The 24,091-nt window shown below is 57.5% G+C and overlaps 1 protein-coding gene across 3 annotated transcripts; it reads right to left on the reverse strand.

The window, feature by feature from the left end:
* Positions 1 to 3,211: 3,211 nt before the first annotated feature.
* Positions 3,212 to 23,782, reverse strand: KCNH6 (potassium voltage-gated channel subfamily H member 6; the record flags this gene model as incomplete). 3 transcript variants are annotated; one of them, XM_082861240.1, is made up of 14 exons in its annotated part: positions 3,212 to 3,448; positions 3,769 to 3,955; positions 4,885 to 5,053; positions 5,627 to 5,711; positions 7,261 to 7,454; positions 10,396 to 10,648; positions 10,835 to 11,034; positions 11,806 to 11,891; positions 12,051 to 12,205; positions 13,531 to 13,956; positions 17,128 to 17,333; positions 17,432 to 17,593; positions 22,685 to 22,915; positions 23,707 to 23,782. In XM_082861240.1, the coding sequence occupies 14 exons, from the start codon at positions 23,780 to 23,782 to the stop codon at positions 3,212 to 3,214; spliced, it is 2,667 nt and encodes an 888-aa protein (XP_082717366.1). The 3 variants fall into 3 exon arrangements, with proteins under 3 accessions (XP_082717366.1, XP_082717364.1, XP_082717365.1); XM_082861238.1 differs by adding an exon at positions 5,183 to 5,302 and having other exon boundaries at positions 11,806 to 12,205; XM_082861239.1 differs by having other exon boundaries at positions 11,806 to 12,205.
* Between the last annotated feature and the right edge of the window lie 309 nt (positions 23,783 to 24,091).

Here is a 24,091-nt window from a genome sequence, read left to right on the forward strand (position 1 = left end):
CTTTCGAACGATGCCTTCTCCTCATTGGCTATTGTACCCGGGGCTTCTGAAACCTCCTTGCTATTGGTGTGTTTTGTCATTCCAATTACTTGCCCCGCCCAACTCCACGGGGGGAGGCGCTTTCACAGCCCCAAAGGTCATTGGCTGACAAAGATGTCAGTCAGAGAGATAAGAGGGCAGTGCGGATGAATGGGGGCGTGGGTGCATAGAATCTAGCGCGCTGGCTTACGGGCCTTCAAGTTCTAGGTCAAGTCTGAGCGTGAAAGCTCTTGTGTGACGTGCTCTAACTTCCCCACAGCAGCTGCTATTTCCAACGGCTTCTCCACTCTGTCGAGTGAAAAAGAAAAGTCTGCCTTACCGTAGGGCCTGGTGCATTCCGCGGCACAGAGCTCCGCGGCCTGGCTGCCTGGCCTGCGCCAAAGGGGAACCACCGTAATTCCCCGTCGTGCCAACGCCCCCGTTACGCCGGAATGTTGTTCTCCCAGCGCCCCAAGGCGAACACACCGTTGGACACGCCGATGTACTCAGGGCCAGGCCAGCTTCAGTCAGGCTTTCCTGCGCTATCCTGGCCACTGTAGAAATGCTCTGAATTCTAGGGTTGGTCTTCAGCAGGCAGCAGCCCGACCAGTGTGGCTCTCACTTTTTATTAGTTCCCATTCCATCTTTTCCCCACCGAGGGTCCCAAGGCAAATGCTAATCTAGCCCTAAATACTATATCTGTGTCTTGAGTTTGAAATGGAGAAGGGTCCGAACCTAGGTAACATCTCTTTATAATTTAAATGGTTTCCAATAATTTGCTTTCAACAAAACTAAAGGAGGATTTCATTGTTAGATATCATTAAATATAGTTTTTAATGATAAATGTGATTGTTAACACAGCTCAGAAAGAATTCAAACAATTGAGTGACACTGTTATATATAACAAACCCCTTATAGTACTATCTACTTATGCGAACAAGTTTTCTCTGTGCTTCTGTTTTACTCTAATAAAAAATTAATATTCATCCACACACATGAACTAATTGAGAGGAAAATTCCCTCTTGTAAGCGATGTATATCCAATACAATTTTAGTTTCTATAAAAATTTAAAGAGATATTTATGTTGTTTTGAAAAACCTAGTACTAATAAGTGTAACCCTTAGTAAGGTTACAATTACTTTAAAAATTTTTTTTATTATTTTTTATAAATTTATTTATTTCTTTTTGGCTGTGTTTGGTCTTCATTGCTGCGTGTGGGCTTTCTCTATTTGCAGCGAGCGTGTTTTCCAAACAGATACGATGAGGTTATTAATAACAGACTTTCAAGCATGGAAATAAATTACATGTCAGATAAACTGTGGATGGAATAGAGTGGAATTATGAGCAGAGAAAAAGGAACTACGTTAAAGAAGAGCTTGCTCTCCTGTTTTTAAAATGAATGATATTGGCTTCTGAATCACTGCTATTTGGATTGAAATAGATTGATATGAATGCAACAGTTTAAAGTGTCAATATTTACAACACACTGGAAATTATGTCCTCTGCAACTATTTATTTATTTTAAAAATTTATTCATTCATTTTTTTGGCTGTGTTGGGTCTCTCTAGTTGTGGCGAGTGGGGGGCTACTCTTCGTTGCGGTGTGTGGGCTTCTCATTGCAGTGGCTTCTCTTGTTGCAGAGCACGGACTCTAGGCGCACGGGCTCAGTAGTTGTGGCTTGCAGGCGCTAGAGCGCAGGCTCAGTAATTGTGACGCACGTGCTTAGTTGCTCCTTGGCATGTGGGATCTTCCTAGACCAGGGCTTGAACCCATGTCCCCTGCATTGGCAGGCAGAGTCTTAACCACTGCGCCACCAGGGAAGTCCTGTCCTCTTCAACTATTTAAACTTATCAGGAAATACTTCAGATGTCAACTAAAAATGTGTGAGGGGGAAATAGATTTTCAAAATTCTTTTAGGGAGTACTGCAAAAGGACAGGACCACTGACTTTTCTGGACAACAGCCAATTTCAGTGGAGTAGTTGACTGCACATGTTCTCAAACCAGACCATCTGTGTTGAAATTATGTCCTCCTTTTGATATGTTTTTGGGAAATATTCTTTTTTTTTAAATCAAAGTATAGTTTACACATAGAAGTGCACATGTTTTTACAACCTGAAACACATAGATGCAATCAGCACTTAGATCAGGAAATAGAAGAGTACCAGCACCCCAGAAGTTTCCCTCCTGCTTGGGTAAATTTCTTAGTGTCTCTCTGCTTCTGATCCCTCATCTTTAAAATGGGGATAATAATACTGACCCCATATAGTTGTTGTAAAGAGTTGATGAACTAATGTCTGCAGGGCAGTCAGCACGGTGTCCCCCAACACAGGGTGAGTGCTATGGAAGCGCTGGCTGTTGTCATGATTCCCTATGGCCACCATGCCAGCGCCTCTCTGCTTCCCTTCACCCCAGCCTGGCTAAAAGCCCCCTGTTCCGGGGACTCCTGAACATGGTGGATCCACCTTCAGGTCCCCAACACACAGCTCCTTGGGAGAGGGACTTGGAGAAGATCACAGCTGTCAGTTACAGCACAATCAAGGACCTGATGACCCTACGTAAGTTACACACCCAGCCCAACATGAAGTGTGCAGACTTTATTAGCTCTGAAACACTCACTCCATTGTCCCCTAGGGTCCCAAAGGTCCTCACAGAACCATCAGGGGCAGAGTGGCTGGGGGCTGGAGTTCTGTCCCTGATGTGTCCACTACAGAGGACACTTTCATCTCCAGCTGGTTCACAAGCTCTCGGCGGGAGGTCTTGACCAACCTTGGGGGCTGGCTGGGTGGTGGGGGAGAGTTCTGAGCTGGGAGGTGATCGTACTTGGCACAGAGCAAGGCTCTCACACAGTAGATCAGGAAGGTCTCTGTTGTTCACTGAGCCCTCTGTCCCATAAGCTACCTCTACACCTGAGGCTCACCCACCCTCCACCAGGCCTGCTGTCTAAATAGAGACCTGCGGGAGGTTGGGAGAAGTCCTGAGCCTCTTGGCCCAAGCCATCTTGGGTCACCTGGATTGGCAGTTTGTAGCTACTCTAGGTAAATGGTTTTCAGTTTACAGGCTGTCTGCCTCCCCCAAATCCTTAACTGTCGCCTCACCCGCCTTCAGTTCCTTCCTGGTGTCTATTATCTTGGGGTACAGTGGCTCTAGCTCCTCACAAATCCAGGATCTGAGCCATGTCTCTGGAACTCCAGCTATTTGGGGACAGAGCTGAGGTGTTCAGGGAGCGAAGGAAAGTGAGGACCACAGACAAGTCCCTGTACCTCCAGGGGATGCAGAGGCGAGGCCAAGGGTGACGGGAGCCCCTCAGGCTGCTTCTGTTCTGAGGACAGTGTTGTAGTTTTGTCCATTTCTGTGGCTGGGGCCAGCATCCTGGAGGAGGAGTTCCCGAGCTTCGGCCTCCATTCGTCCAGGTCACCATAACTGGGGGCCTGGGAGGGGCAAGAAAGAGGGAGGCATGCAGTACGGGGAGCCTCCCCAGGCCACCCCGACTTCAGCGATGGGAAGTGGCAGGAGCTGTGTCCTGCTGCCCTTGCCCCAGATGTGGCGTCCCTGGTCACAATCTGGGCTCTGTCACCGCCTGTCCAGGCTGCCTGTCATGACTCAGACCATAAAGGAGGACAGCAAAAGTCATAGCTGCTCTCGGACCACAAAGGCCGTGGGCTGGATGCCCACTGAGACCAAGTTAAGGGTGGGGGAAGACATGCAGCTGCCTCCAGGCAAGCCCCTGGGGATCTCCTCAGCTGCTTACCTGTGCAGGGGGCAGATCGCCCTGGGGTAGTCTAGTTCCTGGACTCTGAGTTGCTGAGGTTGAAGGAGACAAGGCCAGGTCATTGGAGGCAGGGGCTCCCAGAATGTAGCCAGTGTGGTCCTGGGGCGGGGGCTGCTGAAGGAGCTGCAGGATGCGGCTGAGGTCTGAGGACATGCGTGATTCCAGCCTGTCAGGCAGAAACCCACAGTCGGAGTCAGGGTCAGGGCTGGGGCTGGCAAAAGCAGTTTAGGTCCTGAGGGCAGCTCTCGATTTTGCAGCCTGCATGCTGTCCCTGCTATTTCCCTGCTGTAATCCACAGCCCCTGCCCCAATTCCCCTTAGCACATCCCTGACTCTGATAATAACAGTGATCAGGCACGGTGCATACATCATTTAGTCCTCATAATGAAGTTTTTTTTGGCAGGGGAGTGGGTAACCAAATTACTTTATTTGACGGAATGGTACTATGGAAAGAACTTAAGTAGATGTTTTGGTGCACCTTAGGAAAGGTGAAGGTAACCCAAACATGCATGCACTGCCTTGGTGACCAGGGACGTCATCCCCGTGGCTACAAGAAGCCAGCCTAAGGCTTAGCTCTCCTTAACACTGTTTCCCAGAGGGTGCCTGTCAAAGAGATACTCTGGCCTCATAATGAAGCTTGACGTGGGTATTCTGGTTATCCCCATTTCACAAAAGGGAAAACTGAGGCTCAGAGTGGTTAAGTAACTTGTCCACAGTATTGCTGGTAAGTTGCAGAGCCAGAATTGGAACCCAGGACTATAGTGCCCCTAAGCCCTCACTCTGCCACCACAGCCCTACCATCCACAGGCCACACCCCCTTTCCAAGGGCCTGTGGAATTTGTTTCTGCATGAGGTTATGCCCATCTCCCCAGAAGTCCTCCTTGGCATGCTCCAGGGTTTGCTGGGACAAGCCATCCAAGGAATTGCACTTAGCGACAGGGATGGGGAGGTCTGCAGCTAAATGGGGCTGGCCATTCTCAAACCCATGGGGCACCCAGCAATGTCCCTGAGGCACCAGGAGGGGGCACCCGTGCCTAGCCTGCCACTGGGCCTGCCCTCTGTGGCTGCCCCCATCCGTGGCCCACAGGTCACTCACCTGTTCATCTGGGCCTGGAGCTGCTCTAGCCTGAAGCCTAGCTCCTGAGGCCAGCAGTCTGGGTCTCCCTGAGGGTTTGGGGGGCTCTGACTTGGCCTGGGGGGCACTTGCTGCAGCAACTCAGGCCAGCGGCCAGATGCATCTGAGATGCTCAGGGAAGGGGCTGCACCTGCACGGGGCAAGGGAAACTTGAGCTTCAGTTCATCCGGTTCCACAGGCCTGACCTTCTTGAGCAGAGCCCGGGCCCCTCCCCCTACCTGCCATGGGAACACAGGGTGGGAGGAGTGGATCTCCTTACCTGGGTGCCCTGAAGTACGAGGTCCTACCCCCATAGAGGTCTGGCTTCTGGGACCCAGAAGGCTGTAGCCCTGGGAGGGGGCCTGGGGCCCCAGCCTGGCGGGGGTGGGTGGCTGGCTGGCTGGGAACGTCCAGCCCTGGCCTCACTGTCCAGGGATCTGCCGCCCAGCAGGGCCCTTGGTGCCTTGATGTGGAGCCCCAGGGGCTGGCCAGTATCTACCCCTGAGGGCAGCCCTCACTCAGGCTCTGAGGACACAGGGGGAGGAAGGGTACAAGGGCCTCCGACACTGAGCCTAGGGAGGGAGCCCCTCTCCACTCACTGAGGGGACTGGGGAGGCCTCTCCCAGGGGAGGCAGATTGGGGAGGACCTGAGAAGGGGCAGGAGGCTAGGCAGGGGCTTCGGGCTGGGGAGGGGCAGACACTGGTGGGGGCTGGCTTTGCTCACCTGACTGGTTGTCACTGAGGAAGAAGCCTTGGTGGTCCTGGCTGCCTGGGGCCTGTTGGGGTGATGACTGGAGACCCTCGCCTGCCTTGTGGAGAACGAGAGCATCAAGTAACAGGGACCAAAGCCAGGACAGGGCCTCTTTGCCCTCCCCTCCCCCTCCCCCCGTGGCCCTGTGGCCACTAGGTGAGAAAGTGGTGACAGGTGGCTGGGCTCCCTGACTGTGCTCCCGGCAGCTCCTCTCCTGTGTGTGTGGGTGGGAGATGAACAGGGGCTTGGAGACGTGCAGACCCCCACAGAGTCTTGCGAGAGGCCGCCTTGAGCAGCAAGGTTGGGGTTGTGGGAGACAGGGGGACTGTTCTCCTGCCTTTCTCCCCAACGCCCTGGTGTCCCCGCCTTCAGCGTGGGCCAATGGGGCGATTTCCTCTGAGGAGACGGAGTCTGGAAGTCCCAGTCCGTTCAGGGGGTGCCCTCAGCAGCGCCCCTGGCAGCCCACCTTCCTGGCACCATGAGATTTGAGGGTATCCAGGGGCTGCAGATATCCCAGGCCATGGGGATCGCATCCCTCTTGCCCTGGAGTCCAGCCACTGAGCACTTGGGCCACCTGATGGCTCCTGGCTGCTGGACCTCCCCCAAGGCAGGGTCTTTGCAAGATGTCCCCTAGGTGGGAAGGGGGCAGACCGGGGAAGGGGAGGACAGCAGAGGGCAGAGGGTGGGGAGGGCTGTCCAGAGCATGTAAACCTGCCTCAGCACCACCTCCAGAAGCTGGGTGTGGGGCTGGGCCAGCAGGACCCCTCCTCCTGACACCGGGGGTGGGGGGCTCAGCATCGGGGCCTCAGCTGCTGCTGCCCCTGCCGGGTGTGCCTGCCCCCGCCTTCCCACTAGCTGGTTCCAGACCTGCTCCTCCATACAGACCCTTCCGGGCACTTCCACTCCATACTGGCTGCCCCACGCCTTGGCAACCCTGAGCTCCACAAATATTTGGTCTCCCTGCACACCCTTGAGACTTCCTTGGTTATTTAACTACGCAGCTCTTTCTTTTTCCTGAGTTATTATAATCTCCTCCGCTGAGTGATAAACTTGAGAGGAGAGACTGCTCTATTACTGTTTATACCCCTGGGACCTGGCACCGTGAGTTCTTGGATGGCAGACACCGCTGCCCCCGCCCCGTACCCGCCCCCTGCAGCTTGGTAGGATGTGGTGGGAAAAGCCCGGGCTATGGAGATGCACAAACTTGAGTCCCATTTTGGCTGCGCCATTGACTATACGGCTTACTGTATGGCTGTGTGGCTTTGGTCATTTGTCCGCTATGACCCTTAGTTTCCTCATCCGGAAAATGGGGATAATAACACCACTTGTGAGAAGACTAAATGAGATCATGTAAAAGGAACCCAGCGCTTACCACATAGTTGGTGCTCGATAATTGGTAGCTACCTTCATATTTAGCATTATGTTGGCCATGGTAGGCACAGAAGAAATTATGGCAAAGGATGCAGGAGGGGGTTGAAAGGAAGGCAAGTGGCCAGATGGGTCCCTTTAGGCCAGGCAGGCCAAGCTCTCAGCCGGCTGACTGGCCATTGCCAATTACCAGCTGGCCAAGGGCCACCCCCCACCCAGCCTATCCAGCCCGGACTCACATCCCGCAGGTTGAAGGTGACTTCCAGCTTACTCCAGAAGCTGTCTGCGAAGGCGGGGTACATGTCCAGCACCTCCAGCAGGTCTGCCCGCTGGATCTTGTGCAGGTCACAGTAGGTCAGGGCCCGTACGTCTGCACTGGACTTGCCCGGCCGGGCATGGAGGCTAACGGGCTCCCCAAAGATGTCATTCTTTCCTGCCAGCCAGAGGGGCGGGGTCTTTCTAGGGCCTGGCTCCAAGCTCTCTTCTGAGGAGCCTCCCTGAGGACCTCTTAACCATGACCTCACCCCACTTCAGGGATCCTTCTGGGCTGGGGCCTGGGAACAAGGTTGGATGTGCTGGCTGAGGGGTGCTGCAGAGACCCCTCCCACCCCAGCATGTGGGGCCCCTTGCTATCTCCAGGCCCCTTGGGACCATCCTCTATTAGACTCCCCCCTCCTGTTTCCCACTTTCTTTGGAACTGCCCCTACCACCCCCATCCAGGGGACAGTGGGCAGTAGGGACCCTAGAGGCTCCCTGCTTAATCTCTTCTTCTCCGGGCTGCCGCGGTGCTGCAGAGTGGACGGGACCCAGCGTCAGGAGTACCCAGCTCCCCAGGGGAGGGCCTGAGGCTTCTCTCTCTTCGTGTTCCCGCTCCCTTTGTGGGGCCAAGTGACCAGCATGGCCCCGGCAGAGGAAGCCTGGGAAAGTCACTTCCTCTCTCTGGACCCCAATGTCCTCATCTCTAAAATGGGTATAACCATATCTGCCTTGTCTACCCCCATGGGCTGCCCAGAGAAGCAGATGTGATGCTTGAGGAAGTGGCTCGAATAGCAAGACGCACCAGACAGGTGGATGCAAGGCCCGGGGAGGGACAGATGTCACAGGGTGGACACGGGCTGGATACAGGGGCACGTGGTGAGGGTATCGGGCCCTCCTGGCGCCAGATACTGTGCTAGCCACAGCATGTCAACATGAATAAGATGCTGTCCCGTGCACAAGGAGCCCCCCAAATCCCAGAGAGACAGATTACAGAACGATCTCTAGAGCCTTAGAACAGGGAAGAGCCAAGAGCAATGGGGCTATGGGGGAGGGAGAAGCTCGTTCCACCAGGAGTGTTGCGAGCAGGGAAGAGGGGGGCTTACAGAGCAAGCGAAGTCGGGGGGTGCTGTGTTGTGAGACTCTAGGAGGACTGGAAAAAGGCAATGGGGTGGAGGAAGCAGCATGTGGTCCGTGTGGCACAGTCAGGGCTGGGGGCAGAAAGCCCAGGGTCAGGGTGCCAGGGACCGTGATTACTTGGATGGCCACTGCCCACAGCAAAGTCCAGCCCCCCAGCCTGGCCATACCACACAAGAGGTGCTAATTGCTTGCACAATGATGGACAGAGGCCAAGACATGTGCCCCAAGAGAACCGGATAAAAGGTCATTTACAGAGGAAGGGACCGAGACTTGGAGAAGGAAGGGACCCTCCAGGGTCACATATGAAACCCAAGAAGCTGGAAATCTGGGCAACATTATAAAGTGATGGTTTTCCAGTAGATGAAGGATTATGACCTAATGTCCATTTCCACTCAGGACAAAAATGAGAGGAGTTCATGTCTCTAAATAAAACTTAAATTGGACTGGCTTCTTAATTATTAATAATAATTATTGTCTCTCCCACACGGACGGTACTTCTAAGCTTGGCTGAGACTGAGGGAAGGGCTCATAGAGGAGCCCGTGCTTGAGCTCAGCGTTGAAGGATGACTGGGGTCCGCCAGGCAGGGGTGCAAGATAGGTGCTCTGAGCAGAGTGGCAGCACGTGCAAAGGCACAGAGGTGTGACAGATGGGCAGGTTTACAGAACTAACTAGTTTGTATGGCTGGAACGTGAACTACTGGGGGGAGGCTGGCAGGACTTAAGGTGGCCAGAATGGGGAGGGCTGTGCATGCCATGCACAGGGGTTTACATTTGTTCCATGGGTCATGGGACCCATGGAAGGATTTTGAGCAGAAGAGGAGTATGCCAGATGTGAATTTCAGGTCACCAGCAGAAGGTGGAAGATGGAGTATGGCAGGAGACCAGATTCAGGGCCATGGGAAAGGAGCTCCTGACACCTGCCCAGGAAGGACACAATGAGGGGTGGACCCAGGCAGGGACAAGTAGACAGGTATGGGACAGAGCGAGATTAATGAGGGGAACAGACAGGGCTCCGTGGCTGCCTGGATGGTGGCGGTGGGGCAGAAAGGAGGAGGGTGCTTCTTTGGTTGACTCCCAGGTCTCTGGCCCAGGCAACGGAAGGTTCACAGTGATGGGGATGCCGACGGAGCTGCCTTTGAGGGCAGATGATTTCAGACTGAGATATGCTGTGTGGTCTGCCTATGGAATATAAGGGTGGCCATGCCCAAGAACACATGGGGTAGTCCAGTCTAAGGAGAGACTGGGGTCGGGACACAGTTCTGGGGGTCCTTGTGGCATAGGTGAGGCTGAGATCACAGGAGCAAGGAGCTGGCCCAGGTGAGGATGTAATGGGAGAAGAGAGTGAGCAGCACACTTGGTGAACACCAGCCGAGGGCAGGCCAGAGGGAGAGGACTGGGTGGAGGGGCTGGAGTAGAGCCCGGCCATGGCGAGCAGGGGAGGGTGAGTGACGGCCTGGGCAGGGACTTGGGGTGGGCTGAAATCAGCGGGAAGGCAAGGAAGATGAGCTCTCAGACAGCTGCGGTGACCTGCCCAACGTAAGTGGCAGGGGCTGTGTGTGCCCCAAATCTGTCCCCTGTCCAATGCTCGCATCCTTCCTCTGAAGTGTCCAGCTGTCCCTGCAGCTGCACCGAGACTGGGGACCCCCCTCCATCCGAGGCAAACCCTCATCCTCTCACCCTGAGCTTCCCAAGGGTGGGAGAAGGTCAGAAGCTGCCTGGACTTCCGAGTCAGCCCCGTAGCCCTGGAATCCCTGCTTGTCCACCCACCAGAAGTCTCTGAGCATCAACTTCCCTATCAGGAAAATGGGGCCTGTGGCAGAGGTTAGTTTTAAGGCTTGAGTTAGCTGGGTGTAAAGCTCCCCCGTGGCACACGCTCTGCACATGGCAGGTCAGCAGAAGGGGCCACCGTCATCATTGGGAATGGCCTGGTCCAGGCAGGGCACCCCACACGCCGGCCTAGCCCTCCCCGCCAGACGCACCGAGGATGGCCACCACTACATCGTCGCGCAGGATCTCGATGGAGCCGCGGGAAATGAAGTAGAGCGTGGAGAGCACGTCGCCGAGGTGCACCAGAGTGTCCCCGGGCGGCGCGTGCGTCGTCTTGAACTTGACGGCGAGCGCGCGCAGGCAGCCCTTGCTGGCGCCGTGGAAGGCCGGGCAGTGCTGCAGCAGCGCGCGGTGCAGGTGCAGGCAGATGTCGGCCTGCAGGCACTCGGGGAAGCCCTTCAGCACCTGCGAGAAGGGCGGTCGCGTCCAGCGGGGCGCGGCCGGGGTGGGGGTGGGGCTGGGGGAACGGGTGGGGAGGGCTCTGGGGACGCCCTGCGCCCGCGGGACTTTGGCCTCCCTCGGGGAGTTAGCCAGAGCTCGGACTTGGGCTAGGTCGCCCGCCCCGCCCCAGGCAGAGCGGCGGGGGCTCACCGCGTTCATGTCGATGCCGTTGGTGTAGGACCAGGCGTGCTGGAAGTACTCCTCAAGGCGCTGCCGCAGCGGGTTGGGGATCTGGTGGAAGCGGATGAACTCCTTGACTCGCAGCATCTGCGTGTGGTAGCGCGCCGTGCCCGAGTACAGGCGCTGGATGATGGCCGACACGTTGCCGAAGATGCTGGCGTACATGAGGGCTGGGGCGGGGAGCAGGGGATATGGGCCGGGGGCGGGATGCGGGGTGAGCTCCTGAGCATCCCCACCAGGCCACAACACCTCGGGGCCTGCTCCAGGACCCCCTCCCTCTCCCTGGGATCCCCCAGTCAGGGACCCCTCTGTCCAGGGCAAAGTCACAAGTGCCCAGGACGGCGCCAGGGCACATGGGGGACAAAGACCCCTGGGCTTCCTGCCCTCCTCCCTCTGCCCTCCCTCCTGGCAGCTTCCTGGGCCCAGAGGCCAAACTCCTGAGAAGATGAAACCAGGGCAATGAATTTTTTTTTTGGGGGGGGCAATGAATTTTTTAAATTCAGATATGTTTTCTCTTTCAAGTTGTAAAAATATAATAAAGGGAAAACTCTTGGTCTCTTGTTTTCACCCATTTTCCCCTTGTTTTTGTTTTTCTGGGCTTTAACATCTCTAAATACTTCATGGGCGTGGACCTGTGCTAAGAAGGGCCCTGGACTTAGTTTAATGCTCTGCTGTCACCGTCTTGAAATTCTTAATAATTTTGTTTTAACAGAAGGCTCCATGTTTTCATTCTGCACCGGGCCCTGAAAATGATGTAGTTTGTCCTGATCCCTGGTATATAGCGAGGGCTACATGGGTGTTAAATTCTGTGTATAGTTGGTGTACACATATGCAAAAGTTCATTGTGCTGCCAACTTAGGATCTGCCTATCATACACCCTCTGTTATATCTCATTACAAAACTGAAACTGGGATTCTATGAGTAAGGCCCGGGACACTCACAGCCGATGAGCATGACGCAGATGGAGAAGACCTTTTCAGAGTTGGTGTTGGGTGAGACGTTGCCGAAGCCCACGCTGGTGAGGCTGCTGAAGGTGAAGTACAGGGCCGTGACATACTTGTCCTGCACCGAGGGGCCTGAGGCTGGGTCGCTGCCATTGTAGCGCTTGCCGAGCTGCGCTCCCAGGCTGTCCAGCCAGCCGATCTTGGGTTCCAGGTAGGGCCGCTCCACGTTGCCGATGGCGTACCAGATGCAGGCCAGCCAGTGTGCGATGAGTGCAAAGGTGCACATGAGCAGGAAGAGCACTGCTGCCCCGTACTCAGAGTAGCGGTCCAGCTTGCGAGCCACACGCACCAGCCGTAGCAGCCGAGCCGTCTTCAGCAGCCCGATCAGGGTTGTGGTCTGGAGAGGTAGGGAGGGGGCGGGGACACAGAGTTGGGGGTCAGCCCTTGAAAGGCTGTGCTTAAGACCACGTTTATTCACTTGCGAATGTGGTCACATAGTCATTCAGCAAACACTTATGGAGAGCCTGCTTTGGGCCAGGCTCTTGGCAGTGGGGCACAGTGCAGGGCCTTAGGAGCTCTCAGTGTAGAGTTCAAAATAGCCATATGTTTGCTCGCACAAAAGTCTACGGGGAGCACAGAGGAAGGGGAGGTCAAGTCTGCAGCGGCAGGGCAGGGAAGGCTTCCTAGAGGAGGTGGCACAGGAGCTGAGTCTTGAGAGAGGAGGCTGGGTCTCCAGGCAGACAGGAGGGAGAGGTAAAGGGCACTCCAGGCACAGGGAGCAGCATGAGCAAAGGCATGGAGGTGTGAGAGGGCACAGTCCACGTGGAAAACCAAGGGTGATGCTGCAGCTGGGAGCACAGAGTAGAAGATGGTGGAGGAGTGGAGTGAGGAGTGAGCCTGGAAGGTGGGCAGGGGCTGCTGCTGTGGCCGCAGGGCCCACAAAGAGCTCGGCTTTTATTCCAAGCCACTGGGGAGCCACTGAAAGTTCTGAAGACTGGGTCAGATAAGGGACAGTGTCAGACAAGTGATCTGAAACTTGCTCTGGGCTCTGCGTGCAGGGGCTGAGGCTGGCAGGTGTGGGGTGGGGCAGGGGTGGGTAAGAAGGCCACTTAGTGTGCAGGCAGGGGCAGTGTGGGTGGAAAGTGGGAGGGCGGACTTGGGGATAGATTTGCTGGGAGTGGGTGGTCATGGGAGCAGGTAGTCACGATGGACACCCCGTGCTGGACGAGCTGGGTGACTGGGTGACTGCAAGAGGCAGAGCCGATTTCAGCGGAAAGCTGATCCCAAGAAGGTGGGTCAAAAGGACATAGTGGGACTGGAAGCTACGAGAAGAGCATGAAAATGCCCTCACATCAGCTATGAGAAGCAGGGTGGGCACAGTGGAGGGGCTGGGGCTTAGGAGGGGGTCAGGCTGCATGGAGGGACAGCCTGTGGATTCCTTTTCTAACACCAGGGTAAGAGTGGTTTAGAAGTCAGCACGAGGGGCTGGGGCACAGGAGTGCCCATCCCAGAAGGGGCAGGATTCTGGAGCACAGGGAGGGCACCCAGGCCTGGGGTGCTCAGCTGCTCCTTCTCCAGAGCTGGGAGATGACAGATGTCTGAGGCCCCCCCTTTCCACCACCACTTGCTTTGGCAAAGGTGCCCAACGCCAGGTACTCTCTGCACCCAGGGCTGGGGCACAGGGGATGGCCACAGCGGCCGGCCTGAACGGGGTTTGCTCACCTCATCAGAGCCAGTACGGAAGATGAGCAGGTCGAAGGGGATGGCGGCCACCATGTCGATGAGGAACCAGCCCTTGAAGTAGTGGACAGCAATGCGGCGGGGGTGGCTGACCACCTCGTCGTTGGCGTTGACGTAGGTGGTGCGGAAGTTGATGACGATGTCCACGACGAACATGATGTCCACGATGAGGTCCACCGTGGTGAGCGGGCTGCAGGTGTAGCCACAGTCCGCGCGCTGAGGCTTGTCCTGGTCGCCGAGCAGGAAGGCGGCCGAGTAGGGCGTGAAGATGGCCGTGTAGATGACCAGCAGCAGGATAAGCCAGTCCCACACGGCCTTGAAGGGGCTGTAGTGCAGGAGGGTCCCGCGGTGGATGCGCGGTGCCTGCAGCTGGTACTCCGGCAGCACGTCCGCACCCAGGGACAGCACCTGGGGGTGGGGACCGTGGGGCAGTCAGCAGGGTGGCCGCCGCTGGTGAGACGGGTCTGGGAGGGGTGCAGATGCAGGGCTGAGGCCTAGGAAGGGAGATGTGGGAGAGGGTGGGCGATCGGGGCTGTGCCGGGGAGAGGGGACGACACAAAGATGGGGTGTGCATGTATAACAGGGCAAGTTCTTAAGGGGACAGGTGTGCAGGAAGTGCAGAGAGGAGGGGGGTTCCAGATGAGGGGTGCAGCTCTGTCCCAGAGTGACCCCAGGTTTGAAGCTCACAAACTCCCTCCCAAACAGGCCAGCCTGGAACGGGTTGAGACAGGGCTGGGGGAGGGGAGAAGGGAGGGCCAGGCTCAGGCAGATTGAGAGGGTGGTGAGGGGGGGGGGGGGGGCATCAGTCCTCCCTGGTGGGTTTGGGAAGTTTCCAGTGGTCAGGTTCCCAATGGGAACAAGTCACCCCCAAAATACCCTCTGCATTCCTGAGGGCCCTGTGGAGCCTGGACCAGTGAGGGCCCTCCCTGGGGCCAACCCTCAGAGCCTCCGTGGAAAGAACCAAATTTGGGGGTGAGTAGCTAATCTGAGCCCTCGACAGGTGCTGTGTGCCGGAAGCCTTGACTCCTTCACACGTCCGAGGGGGTTTTGATCATTACGTTCAGCTGAACGCCCTTCTGCTCTGACCCTCTGACCCCCGCCTCCAATCCTACGGCCAACACAGGATCACCAGGGCCCAGTCCAACATACCCAGGCTCTGCCCAGCTGCCCAACACAACAAACAGCTGGGGCAGCAGGAAGGCAAGCGTTTTGAAGCCAGACCTCCCAGGTTGATCCCAGGTCGGACATTGCTGTGTGTCTGTCTTGGGGCAAGTTTTTTAACCTCTGTGAGCCTCTGTTCCCTCACTGGCAGAAGGGGATGACAAAGGACAACAAACTCCATGGGGCTGTTGTGAGTAAATGAGCTGGTACATCTCAACGGCACATGTCGCTCTACACGATAATTCCTCCTCCCCACTCAACCCATGTCAGACACTGCCCCGACAAGGATGGGGCCTGAGGGGTGTCTCACGGACCACGCCCCACCCCCTGCCCAGCACTACCAGATAGGGCCCTGCCGGTGGTCCTGGTTTAAGAAAATCTACCATGTAAGGTTCTGACCTTGCAAACCAGGTCCATTAGCAGATGGGATCACAGTAAGGAAGATCCACCCAAGGGCTGGTTCCAACCAGACGGTCCCCCATCTGCCATCCAAGGCCCTGGGAGGGGCCACAGTGTCCCCACCCTGTGGTGACCTCCAGCTCAGCCTTGGCCTCGGCTCCTGTTTTGCCTCCCCAGGATGTTTCCTCTAACCCTGCACAGACTCAAACCATCTTTTCCAATGTTCTCCCTGCTCCTTGTAAACACCCTGACCACACAGCTGTCCCCCACTGACTTAGAGCTGCAGATCCCTTGTGCCGCACGTCCGCCTCATATGCCCCGCACTTGGTCCACATAGGGGCTCAACTAAAAGGGGCCAAACGAGCACTGAAAGCCTGGCTGTCATGGCCACCTCCGCCCCTGGCTGCTCAAGACCAGCCAGGATGAAACTGCAGAGCACGGGGAGTGGGAGGGAGGCAGTCAGACTTTGGGGGGGTGGGGTCCGAGGAAGTGTACATCCTCAGGACTTCCAGACAGGGGTGCCATCTCCCCCACCACAGACCTCCATAGTCTCCCATCGCCTCTGAGGCCAGCACGAGGCCCTTCTCAGTGGGCTCTCAGGACGTAGGAACTCAGGTGTGGGATCACAGCCCTCTAGGCCCTTTGAGTTCGGGTTGAGGCTGGTGTGACTTCCGTGCCCTGGGCCATGCCAGCCTGAGCTCTGTCAGGCTCCTCCCCACCTTAGGGCCCACAGGCAGTGGGTTAGTAAAGCCAAGAGGGGCTGGGGCAGGGGGAAGGGCAGCAGGACAGGTTGGGTGCGGGCAGGGACCACGAGCCCCAGCCAGCTCTGTCGGGCTTCACGGGCAACTCTCCAGTCCAACAGCCCCCATGGCCCCTACCACCAACCTGAGGGCCCCGGGGTGTGCAGCTAGGTGGGCTTCCGAGGTCATTGGGCCACATTGCCTGACCTCCAAGCGCCCAGCCCTCAACCTGGGGTCCTTTCCCAGGGTTCCTGTGCTTGGTGAGGGGCTGGGTCACAAGGAGTTTCTACTCCATCTGCTCCGGCACAGACAGTGCTTCAGGTGAAAAGGGGTAGGGAGGCAAAAGAGCTGCTCCCATCCGCTTATGAAGCAAAGTCCCAGGGGAAGCTGGAGTAGGCGCCTACCTCGCCCTGCAGCCCCTTGCCCATCTCTGGCCTAGGCAGCCCTCAGTGCTTTGTGGGGCCAGCACACTCAATGTCAGATGAGTCCTCAGAGACGGTGCGGTCCAACTCATTCCTCCGGATGGGAGCCCCGGGGCCCAGTAAGGGCATAAGGCCTCTTGCCCAAGGTCACAGAGTGGGCTGGTGGCAGGGAACCTGAACCTTGGGCACGGCCCTCTGCATTTCCCCCTGGATGGTCAGCTGGGGACTGGGGCATCAGGCCCCAGGAGGAGGGACACGGGGGTCAGCTGGAACAGAGGACCCAGGGGGGTTCGCCTTGGCCTGGCCAAGGTGGGGTGGTGGGGAGGGAGGCATTTCGGGCCTGATCCCCAGGGACCTGAAGATGCCAGGGCCACCTCCCCTCTGCCTGGATTGCAGAAGGATCCTGCCATGGGGGGGCTGGCCGTCGCCTCAAAGACAAGGGGCAGAAGCAGGGCTGGGGCTTCCCCATCCACTTCAGTATGGCCCTGACACCTCTTCTCTCTGCTTCTCCTTCTCCGGGACTGGCAGAGCCTTGGGTGGGCCTCCATGGTGACCTGCGGGTTCCCCGCTCCCAGCTCCTCCAGGCCTAGGATGTGGCACTAGTCACAGGCTCTGCTGACCCCATCCTCCCCCGGTTCTGGGAGCTGAGCATCAGGGTGGTGGCCTTGGGGTTGGTCTTTAGGTCTAAAGAATCAGACTCCAGCAGGACAAGAGGCCTGGAGCTCAGACCAGACAGTAGGGGGCTGGGCAAGCCAGCTCCCTCTGCTAGCCCAGCCCCGGAGGAGTCCAGTCCATGGCCTAAGGAGGGACCCTCGAGGCCCAGCAGAGCCCCGTCCACCCTGCCCTGCAGGCCGCACCTGGGTGACCTTCTCGGTGACGTTCTGGGTCCGCTCTACCACCTTGTGGGGTGCGATGATCTCGATCTCCGTGGTGGAGCCCGAGCGGTGCTTCTCCAGGTTGAATTCCACGAAGTTGAGTGTGAACTGCGGGATCTGGCTGATGGTCCTGTACTTGACCCTGCCTGGGCCAGGTCCCTGTGCACCCGGCCTGCCATGAGAGCCCTCTGAAACCAGGGCTGGGGTCAGAGCAGCCAGGGCTGGGGGACCCACTGCTCTACCTGGTGCTCCCCGCCCCTCCCCGGCCACCTGCTCCCCGCCTCACCGGAGCCCCGGAAGCTCTGGGACAGCAGGCGCTGGGACAGGCTGCGGCTCCCTCGCTTGGCCAGGAGCTGGGCCAGGTCCTCAAAGTTGAGGATGAACATAATGACGGCCCCATCCTCATTCTTCACGGGCACCACATCCACGAGGCAGCGGAAGCTGGAGGCTGCAAACACCGTGGGGAGGGGGTGTCACTGGAGGGGTCCTCTCCTGCAGGAACCTGGCCTGGGGAAGCTAGGGAGTGATCTGGGTTAAGGTCAAGTTAAGAGCAGCCGTGGGGGGTGAGGAGGCCTGCAGAGTGACCAGAGCTATTGGGCAGAGGGTTCGTGACACTGCCCAGCAGGTGCCCCACCCACAGGGCAGAGGTGGACAGAGCAGCTAAGCTTCTCATTAGAAAATAATGTAGCATCAGGCCCAAGCCCACACTCAGCCCTCAGCTCAGGGCTTAGCCTTGAGGTTCGCTTCTGCCGTAATTAAAGCCGAGCAGATGGGGGTGGATTAAGTGGGGAGGTGAGGTCGGGTGTTCTACCCCCATGTAGCTCTGGCTGGCCCTGGGTTCAGCTCCCATATTCCCGTCTCACAAAGATGTCCTGCTCCCCTGATGCTGGAAGGAACTCACTGTTGAGAACATACTGAGTGCTGGGCACTGAGCCAGTTGGCACATGAGGCCTCAAGCTCCGTGGTGGCACCCAGTGGATCCCTGGAGGGCCCACACGGACCCCTGTTCCGCTGAGCCTGGGGTTCTGAGAAACTGACTTGCTGGGGCTGGCTGGGGCCCTGGAGCGGGGAGCCCTGGGCTCTCAGTACATAACAGTTTGGAGAGGGGAGGGGACTTGTCTGGGGCGAGGACACTGGAATGAAGGCCAGGCTACTGCTCCAGGCCTGGAAGGGACCCATGGTCTCAAGGCAGAGGTGCTGGTGCTGGGACTGGGGGTGGAGGCGGGGCAGGCAGGGCAGTGGCCTGGGGTCTGGAGAGGGAGAGGGAGATAGATGGCAGGGTGGGGGCAGGATGGGCCCTCCAGCCACTCTCCCTGCTCTCTCAGGAAGCCCAGACCCAGCCATTGACCCCACTCTTCCTCTTTCTCTGCTCCAGGGTCTCACTCCCCCTCCCATAGGTGAGTGGAACAAAACAAGCTAAAACTTCCCTGTACCCCAGAGTCCAGTCTGTGGGCTGGCTGGATGCCCCGTGAGCCCGGTCATCCCATGGTACCCGGTCATCCCATGTCCCTCAGTTCAAAGTGTTGGTGGGTGTCAGGCCCAAGGGTCAGGATGGATGCTAAGGGCAGGGGCCTCAGGTAAAATGACTATCAGAAGGCAGGTTTGTGTCTGTCTCATTTGCCAGCTGCCAGGACCTGTTCCAGGTGCTGTTAACTGAGTGAATGGAAGAATGTGTGTAAATGTGAGTGGGTGGGAGGCTGGCTCACAGGGTTATTACTACTTTGGGTTTCACCAGAATCACGCTTCCCCCAGCTGCCCTCTGGTGTGCTTCCTCTCACCATTACTGCTGGGGGGCAGCCAAGCTTCCCCCATCCTCCCTCCCACGTTCCTCCCTGGGAGCAGGAATCTCCAGGATCAGATTCCCGGACTCCCAGGCACCAGGCGTCAGGCAGCCATCTGCCAGCTGCTGCATTGGGCCCCACGGGAGACATCCACCCCGAGGAGAGGCTACCCGCTCGCCTGTGACCCACTCCTGGGCTCGCAGTGCTGTAGGCCTGCCTCCCAGGCCAGAGCCTGGGGCTCTTGTCAGCCCGGGGCATGGCGAGGCTTGGGTACTGGGACCCACCCAGGAAGCCTCCTTGGCCAGTGACCTGAGACACTGCCCCCAAGGCCAGACTATCTCCTCACTCTCTCTGGCACTGCAGAAATCTGGCCTGGGAGCAGGCGGGGAGAGGGCAGACCTGGGCAGAGGGCAGGGCCTCCAGGTTCTATGCTGCTAGGGGTTGCCAAGGCCCAGTCTGTACCCACTGATGCTATCTTTGGAAAACTGAGGCTGGGAATGGACCAAAGACCAGCCCATCAGAGCAGTGAGGGCTGGAAGGGGGCCGTGCGTGACACCCTATGCCTGACCTTCACGCTTGCTGCCTGTGGGGTGGTGGAGACAGGAGGCTATGAGGATTTGGACGAGTTCAGAGCATTCTTTTCCTGATCCCTAAGCTGTCCTTGCTCATGAGCACCTGTGTCCGGGTGACCGGAAGGGGGTGAGTGTGGTCACCCTAGGTTGTGCCCAGGAGTGGCAGTGTTTCTGTGCCCTTGCCCGCTCCCTGGACGGGGGGCCACAGGCTGTGCTCATTCTCCCTTCCAGGGGCTCCTCCCGGTCACCTCTCTGACCAAGGGCAGCAGGCGCATCTGCCCCCTGGGACACCTCACTGCTCTCCGCTCTGCTCTGTGTCTTGGATGTGTCCCTTCCTTCAATTTCTTATAGTCCCCGCCCCTCCCCTATGAGCCTCCCTGTTGTCTATTGCCCCCATCTCTTTACACACCCCCGTCCAGCATGTGGTGAGCCCTCAGGGAGGAGCTGGTGCCACAAAAGCTGCCACTGAGAGGGCGGCTCCACACCGCCTCCTGACTTGGTCTTTCTGACATTCATGGGTGGGTGTAAAGAAAACACTGGGACCTCAGACCTCAGCCCTTGCCCTACCCTCCTGATCTGGAGCTGAGGACTAGAGGATCCCCAGGCTTGCGGATTAAGGGACTCTCTGGTTTGGGGTCATCAGAGAAGAGGATCTGGCCAAGGCAGGCAGGGATGGGCCCCTCTGACAGGCCCCCAGTAGGGGCGTGGGCCGGGGGGGAGATCTGAGTGCCCTCCATCCCTCCCTGCAGACTTTCGTTCGTTCTAGTCTTATGGCCATCCCCATGCCTTCCAGCTGTTAGGTTCTTACTTGTCCCAGTGAAGGCAGATGGCGGCAGAGCCAGTTTCTCAGGGGTCTCTGAGCCCTGTCTCATGGGGTAATTTTTGTCAAATGCCCTGGCCTCTTTGAGCCCAACTTTACACAGCTGCACAATGTGGAGATATGTGGACACAGACCTTCTACTTTGACTTGGAGAACTGTCCGTGGATTACCCCTTTAGAGGAAAAGAGGATTATAAATCAGCTAGAATTCTGTCCAGGACCCCTTCCCTTCTCACCTCCCTGGAGTCAGAGGGGGGAAAGAGGGGGGGAGAAGAGGTATCGTGAGGAGGGAAGAAATCATCATTAGGATGCCCTCCAGCAGGACTATAAAATATATGTGACTATGATAAAAAACAATCATGCAGTCAGAGTGGACCATAAGGTGAACATAAGTTATCTGAGCATTACATCCTTCCCTTAGGGGAATGCAAGCCAGGAGGTTCCCCTTTCTGGGTTTCAGGCCAATTTGGGGCAGGTCCAGGTGGTCAAAGTCTTGGACTATAGGACAGGGAAGGGCTTAGGATGGGGGTGGGAGTAGACTGGGATTTATGGGGCACCAGGCATGTGGGTAATTTTTCATTTTCACCCAGGGACAACCTCCAAGACTAGGTCTCTAGGGCCCCTTCTGATTGCTAGAGGACCCCAGCAGGGTTCTGAAGACCGGAGTCCTGATCTGAGGGTCAAGGCTTGGCCTTGACCTCTACCCCCTGCCCAGGCACATGCAGGGTGCTGAGGAGACCCTAAGAGCTCTGATTTGACATCACTAGGAGTCTGTGGTCAGTCCTCACCCCTCTGGGGCCCAGGTAGAGCTCTGGGGTCAAGGGGAGGGACAGAGAAGGACTTGTTGTCCGCTATCATTTCCTGCTGTCCCACCCTGTTCCCCTGGGACCCTTCTCACTCCTTTGACTGTCACCTCCTCTCTGTAGTGATGTGAGGAGGTGAGGTCACAGCTTTTAAAAATATTCTAACTTCATTAACCCTGTGAGCGCTGCCAAGCTAAGCCAGGTTCTTCCTAGTCCTCTAATCACTACCCCATTCACATGGGTGGCAGCAGCAGGGGACAGCCAGAGGTACAGCCAGGACCTGCCCAGGAAGCACCCGGAAGCCCTTAAACACACACACACATGCTCAGGTTCACACTTACACTCATGCTCCACACACACACACGAGGCCCCTGCTACCCGGCTGTCAGCACCCCTCAGCCCCAGTGCCTGCCCTTTACCTGCACTCCAGTGGTCCTCATTCCTTCTTCCCCAGGGAAGGCCCTCTTCTGAGGTTTCCTTCCCCCAGAGTCCTGCCTCCAAACACAGAGGCTGTTGGGTTCCTTTCTCCCCTCTTGGGATTATTCAGACCAGATATCTCTGAGGGAAGAATCCAGAGATTTGGGGTCCAGTTCCAGTCTGGACCCAAGCAGTAGAATCTTGGCCAAGTCCCTTCTTTTTCTTGGGCCTTGGTTTCTTCATCCATGAAAGGAAGGGATTTATCTAAGCCAGTGGCTCCTAAACTTGGCAAAACACCCAAACTGCCAGGGAGATTTTTACAAATACACCTGCTTTGTCCTCCCTCCACACCTCTGAGTCAGCCTCTCTCTAGGGAAGGTGTGTTTTGGAAAACAAGCTCCAGGTAATTCTGATTCAGAACCAGGCTGGTGGGGCCATTGATCCAGGTGATTTCAAAGGGACTTTCAGGATCCTAATTCCCACTCCTCTCTTCCCTCCCCTCACGGATCCAGTGAAGCACTGGGGGGAGGGTCTTAAAGGGCTCCATGATTTTACATCCTCAGCCCCTGACCTATGCTTTTGTTCTGTTTGCAGTAAGCTTGGGCTGGCAATAACATCCCAAACAGGATGAGCCTCCAGGTCATGGCAAACTCCAGACCCTATCTCCCCAGGGAGCTAGGGCTTGGTGAGCCAGACCCAGCACTCTTTTCAAGCCAGCTGCCCCTTGCCTTGCCTCGCCACAGAGGCCTTGAGGGGGTGACTCCTCCCCTAATCCCCAGAGCAGATGGAGACGAGTAAAGGTTAATTTCCATCCCAGCTGCCTGACAGCTGGGGCTGACAGTGACAGAGTGGACAGCCAGGAGACCAGGGACATGGGGGAGGGATGGTGGTGTGAGAGGCCCTGCATGGGGCCAGGACCAGTTGGTGGCTCAGTCTGGTCCCTGGCCTCTGAAAGGGACCTCAGAAGGCATTTCATCCAGTGTCCATCACTTCACCCTACAGATGAGGAAACAGAGGCCCAGAGAAGAGACAAGATTTATCCAGACCCTTTGGTCCTCTGGGTCAGTGCCCTTCCCATGGTCACTCTGCCTGGACAAGAGAGGGGCCAAGCCTGCCTTGCAGAACCTGTGGCCTGAGGGCACCTCACCATCCTTGCGGTAGTAGAGGATGTCCACCTTGCACTCCTCGGCCCCCAGCAGGGCCTGCGCCAGGCGGGACACGGCACTGCGTGGGGTGTTGGGGCCTGTGAGGAAGTCGCAGGTGCACGGTCTCTGCATCACTTCCACTCGGGAGTAGCCGAAGAGTTCACAGAAGCCATCGTTGCAGTAAATGATGGCGCAGTTCTCCATCTGAGCATTGGCGATCAGGAACTTACGACCTGGGGTGGGAGGTGGGAAGCCCATGGCAACCAGGATCAAGCAGCAGAGAGGGAAAGATCATAGGGACTCTTGGGAGCAGTCAGGGGGGATCTGGATCGGGGAACAGAGCGGTGATCAGAATGGGGGAGGGGGGAGGTCAGGTCTGGGGAGGGTGGGAAGACCAAGGAGGCCAGAGCCATGGGGGAAGGTCAGGAGACTCCTGGGAGTAATGAGGGGGTGGTCAGGAGGGGGAAGCAGGAGAGTGATTAGAGGAGTGAGGGAAGGGGAGTCAGGGCTGGGGATTGTGGGAAGACCAGGGCAGGAATGAATGGGGTCGTGAAGAGGGAGGGAGGCCCAAGGCTTCCTGGAGGCAGGGAAAGGGGTGTGACCAGACCGGGGCCAAGCCTGGGTGAGCACCTGGAAAGACCAGAGTGGCTAGGGTTAGGTGGGTGAAAAGGAGGGTGAAAAGGAAACCTCTGAAGGAATTTGGGGGGAGGGTGGGGGGCCGTTCAAGAGGGAATTGGTACAGTGATAGAAGGGGAGGTCAGGGCTTGGAAGGGGAAAAAAACAGCTCAGGGGTGGAGGGGAGCACTGCGCTCTGCCCACCGTGCTGTAGAAGAGAGAGCAGCATTGGAGGTAAGCGGGGGCTCCCTGGGGGAGAAGGTGTTTCGGGGACATTAAAGAGAAGGGTTTTGCGTTCAGCCTTAGGTACCCCCCACCCTGCTCTATCTGAAGTTAGTAAAGGGTTCCGGCCACTCCGGCCACCGAACCAGGGCTCCAGATCGTGCCCCCACCCGACGCACACACTCACTCTGGCCCTCGAACTTGCGGATGATGGTGTCCAGGTAAGTGTTTTGGGGCGCGACGTGGCCCCTGCGGACCGGCATCTTTCGGCTGCGGCCTCTGCCTGGAGCCACCAGCGCCCCGGCTCCCTGCGTTTCCGTCTGCCCTCTGGCTCCGCAGCGTCCGGCTCCGGGCGGGCGCCGCCCCCGGGGAGGGCCGCGGGGCTTCGTGCCCCGCCCGCCCGCCTGCGTCTACCCTCTGCTGCTCTCCCCGGCCCTCCCCGGCCCTCCCCGGCCGGCCGCTCGCCGCGCCTCCTCCCCTCCGCGGCCGCCCGGGAGCTGTCCGCGACGCGGTGCTGAAAGAAGCCGCGCGGCGGCGGCTGGGCGGGGGCAACTTCTCCAGGACTCAACGGG

Source organism: Leucopleurus acutus (assembly GCF_964270905.1).
Source record: "Leucopleurus acutus genome assembly, chromosome: 19".
Classification (NCBI taxonomy): domain Eukaryota; kingdom Metazoa; phylum Chordata; class Mammalia; order Artiodactyla; family Delphinidae; genus Leucopleurus; species Leucopleurus acutus.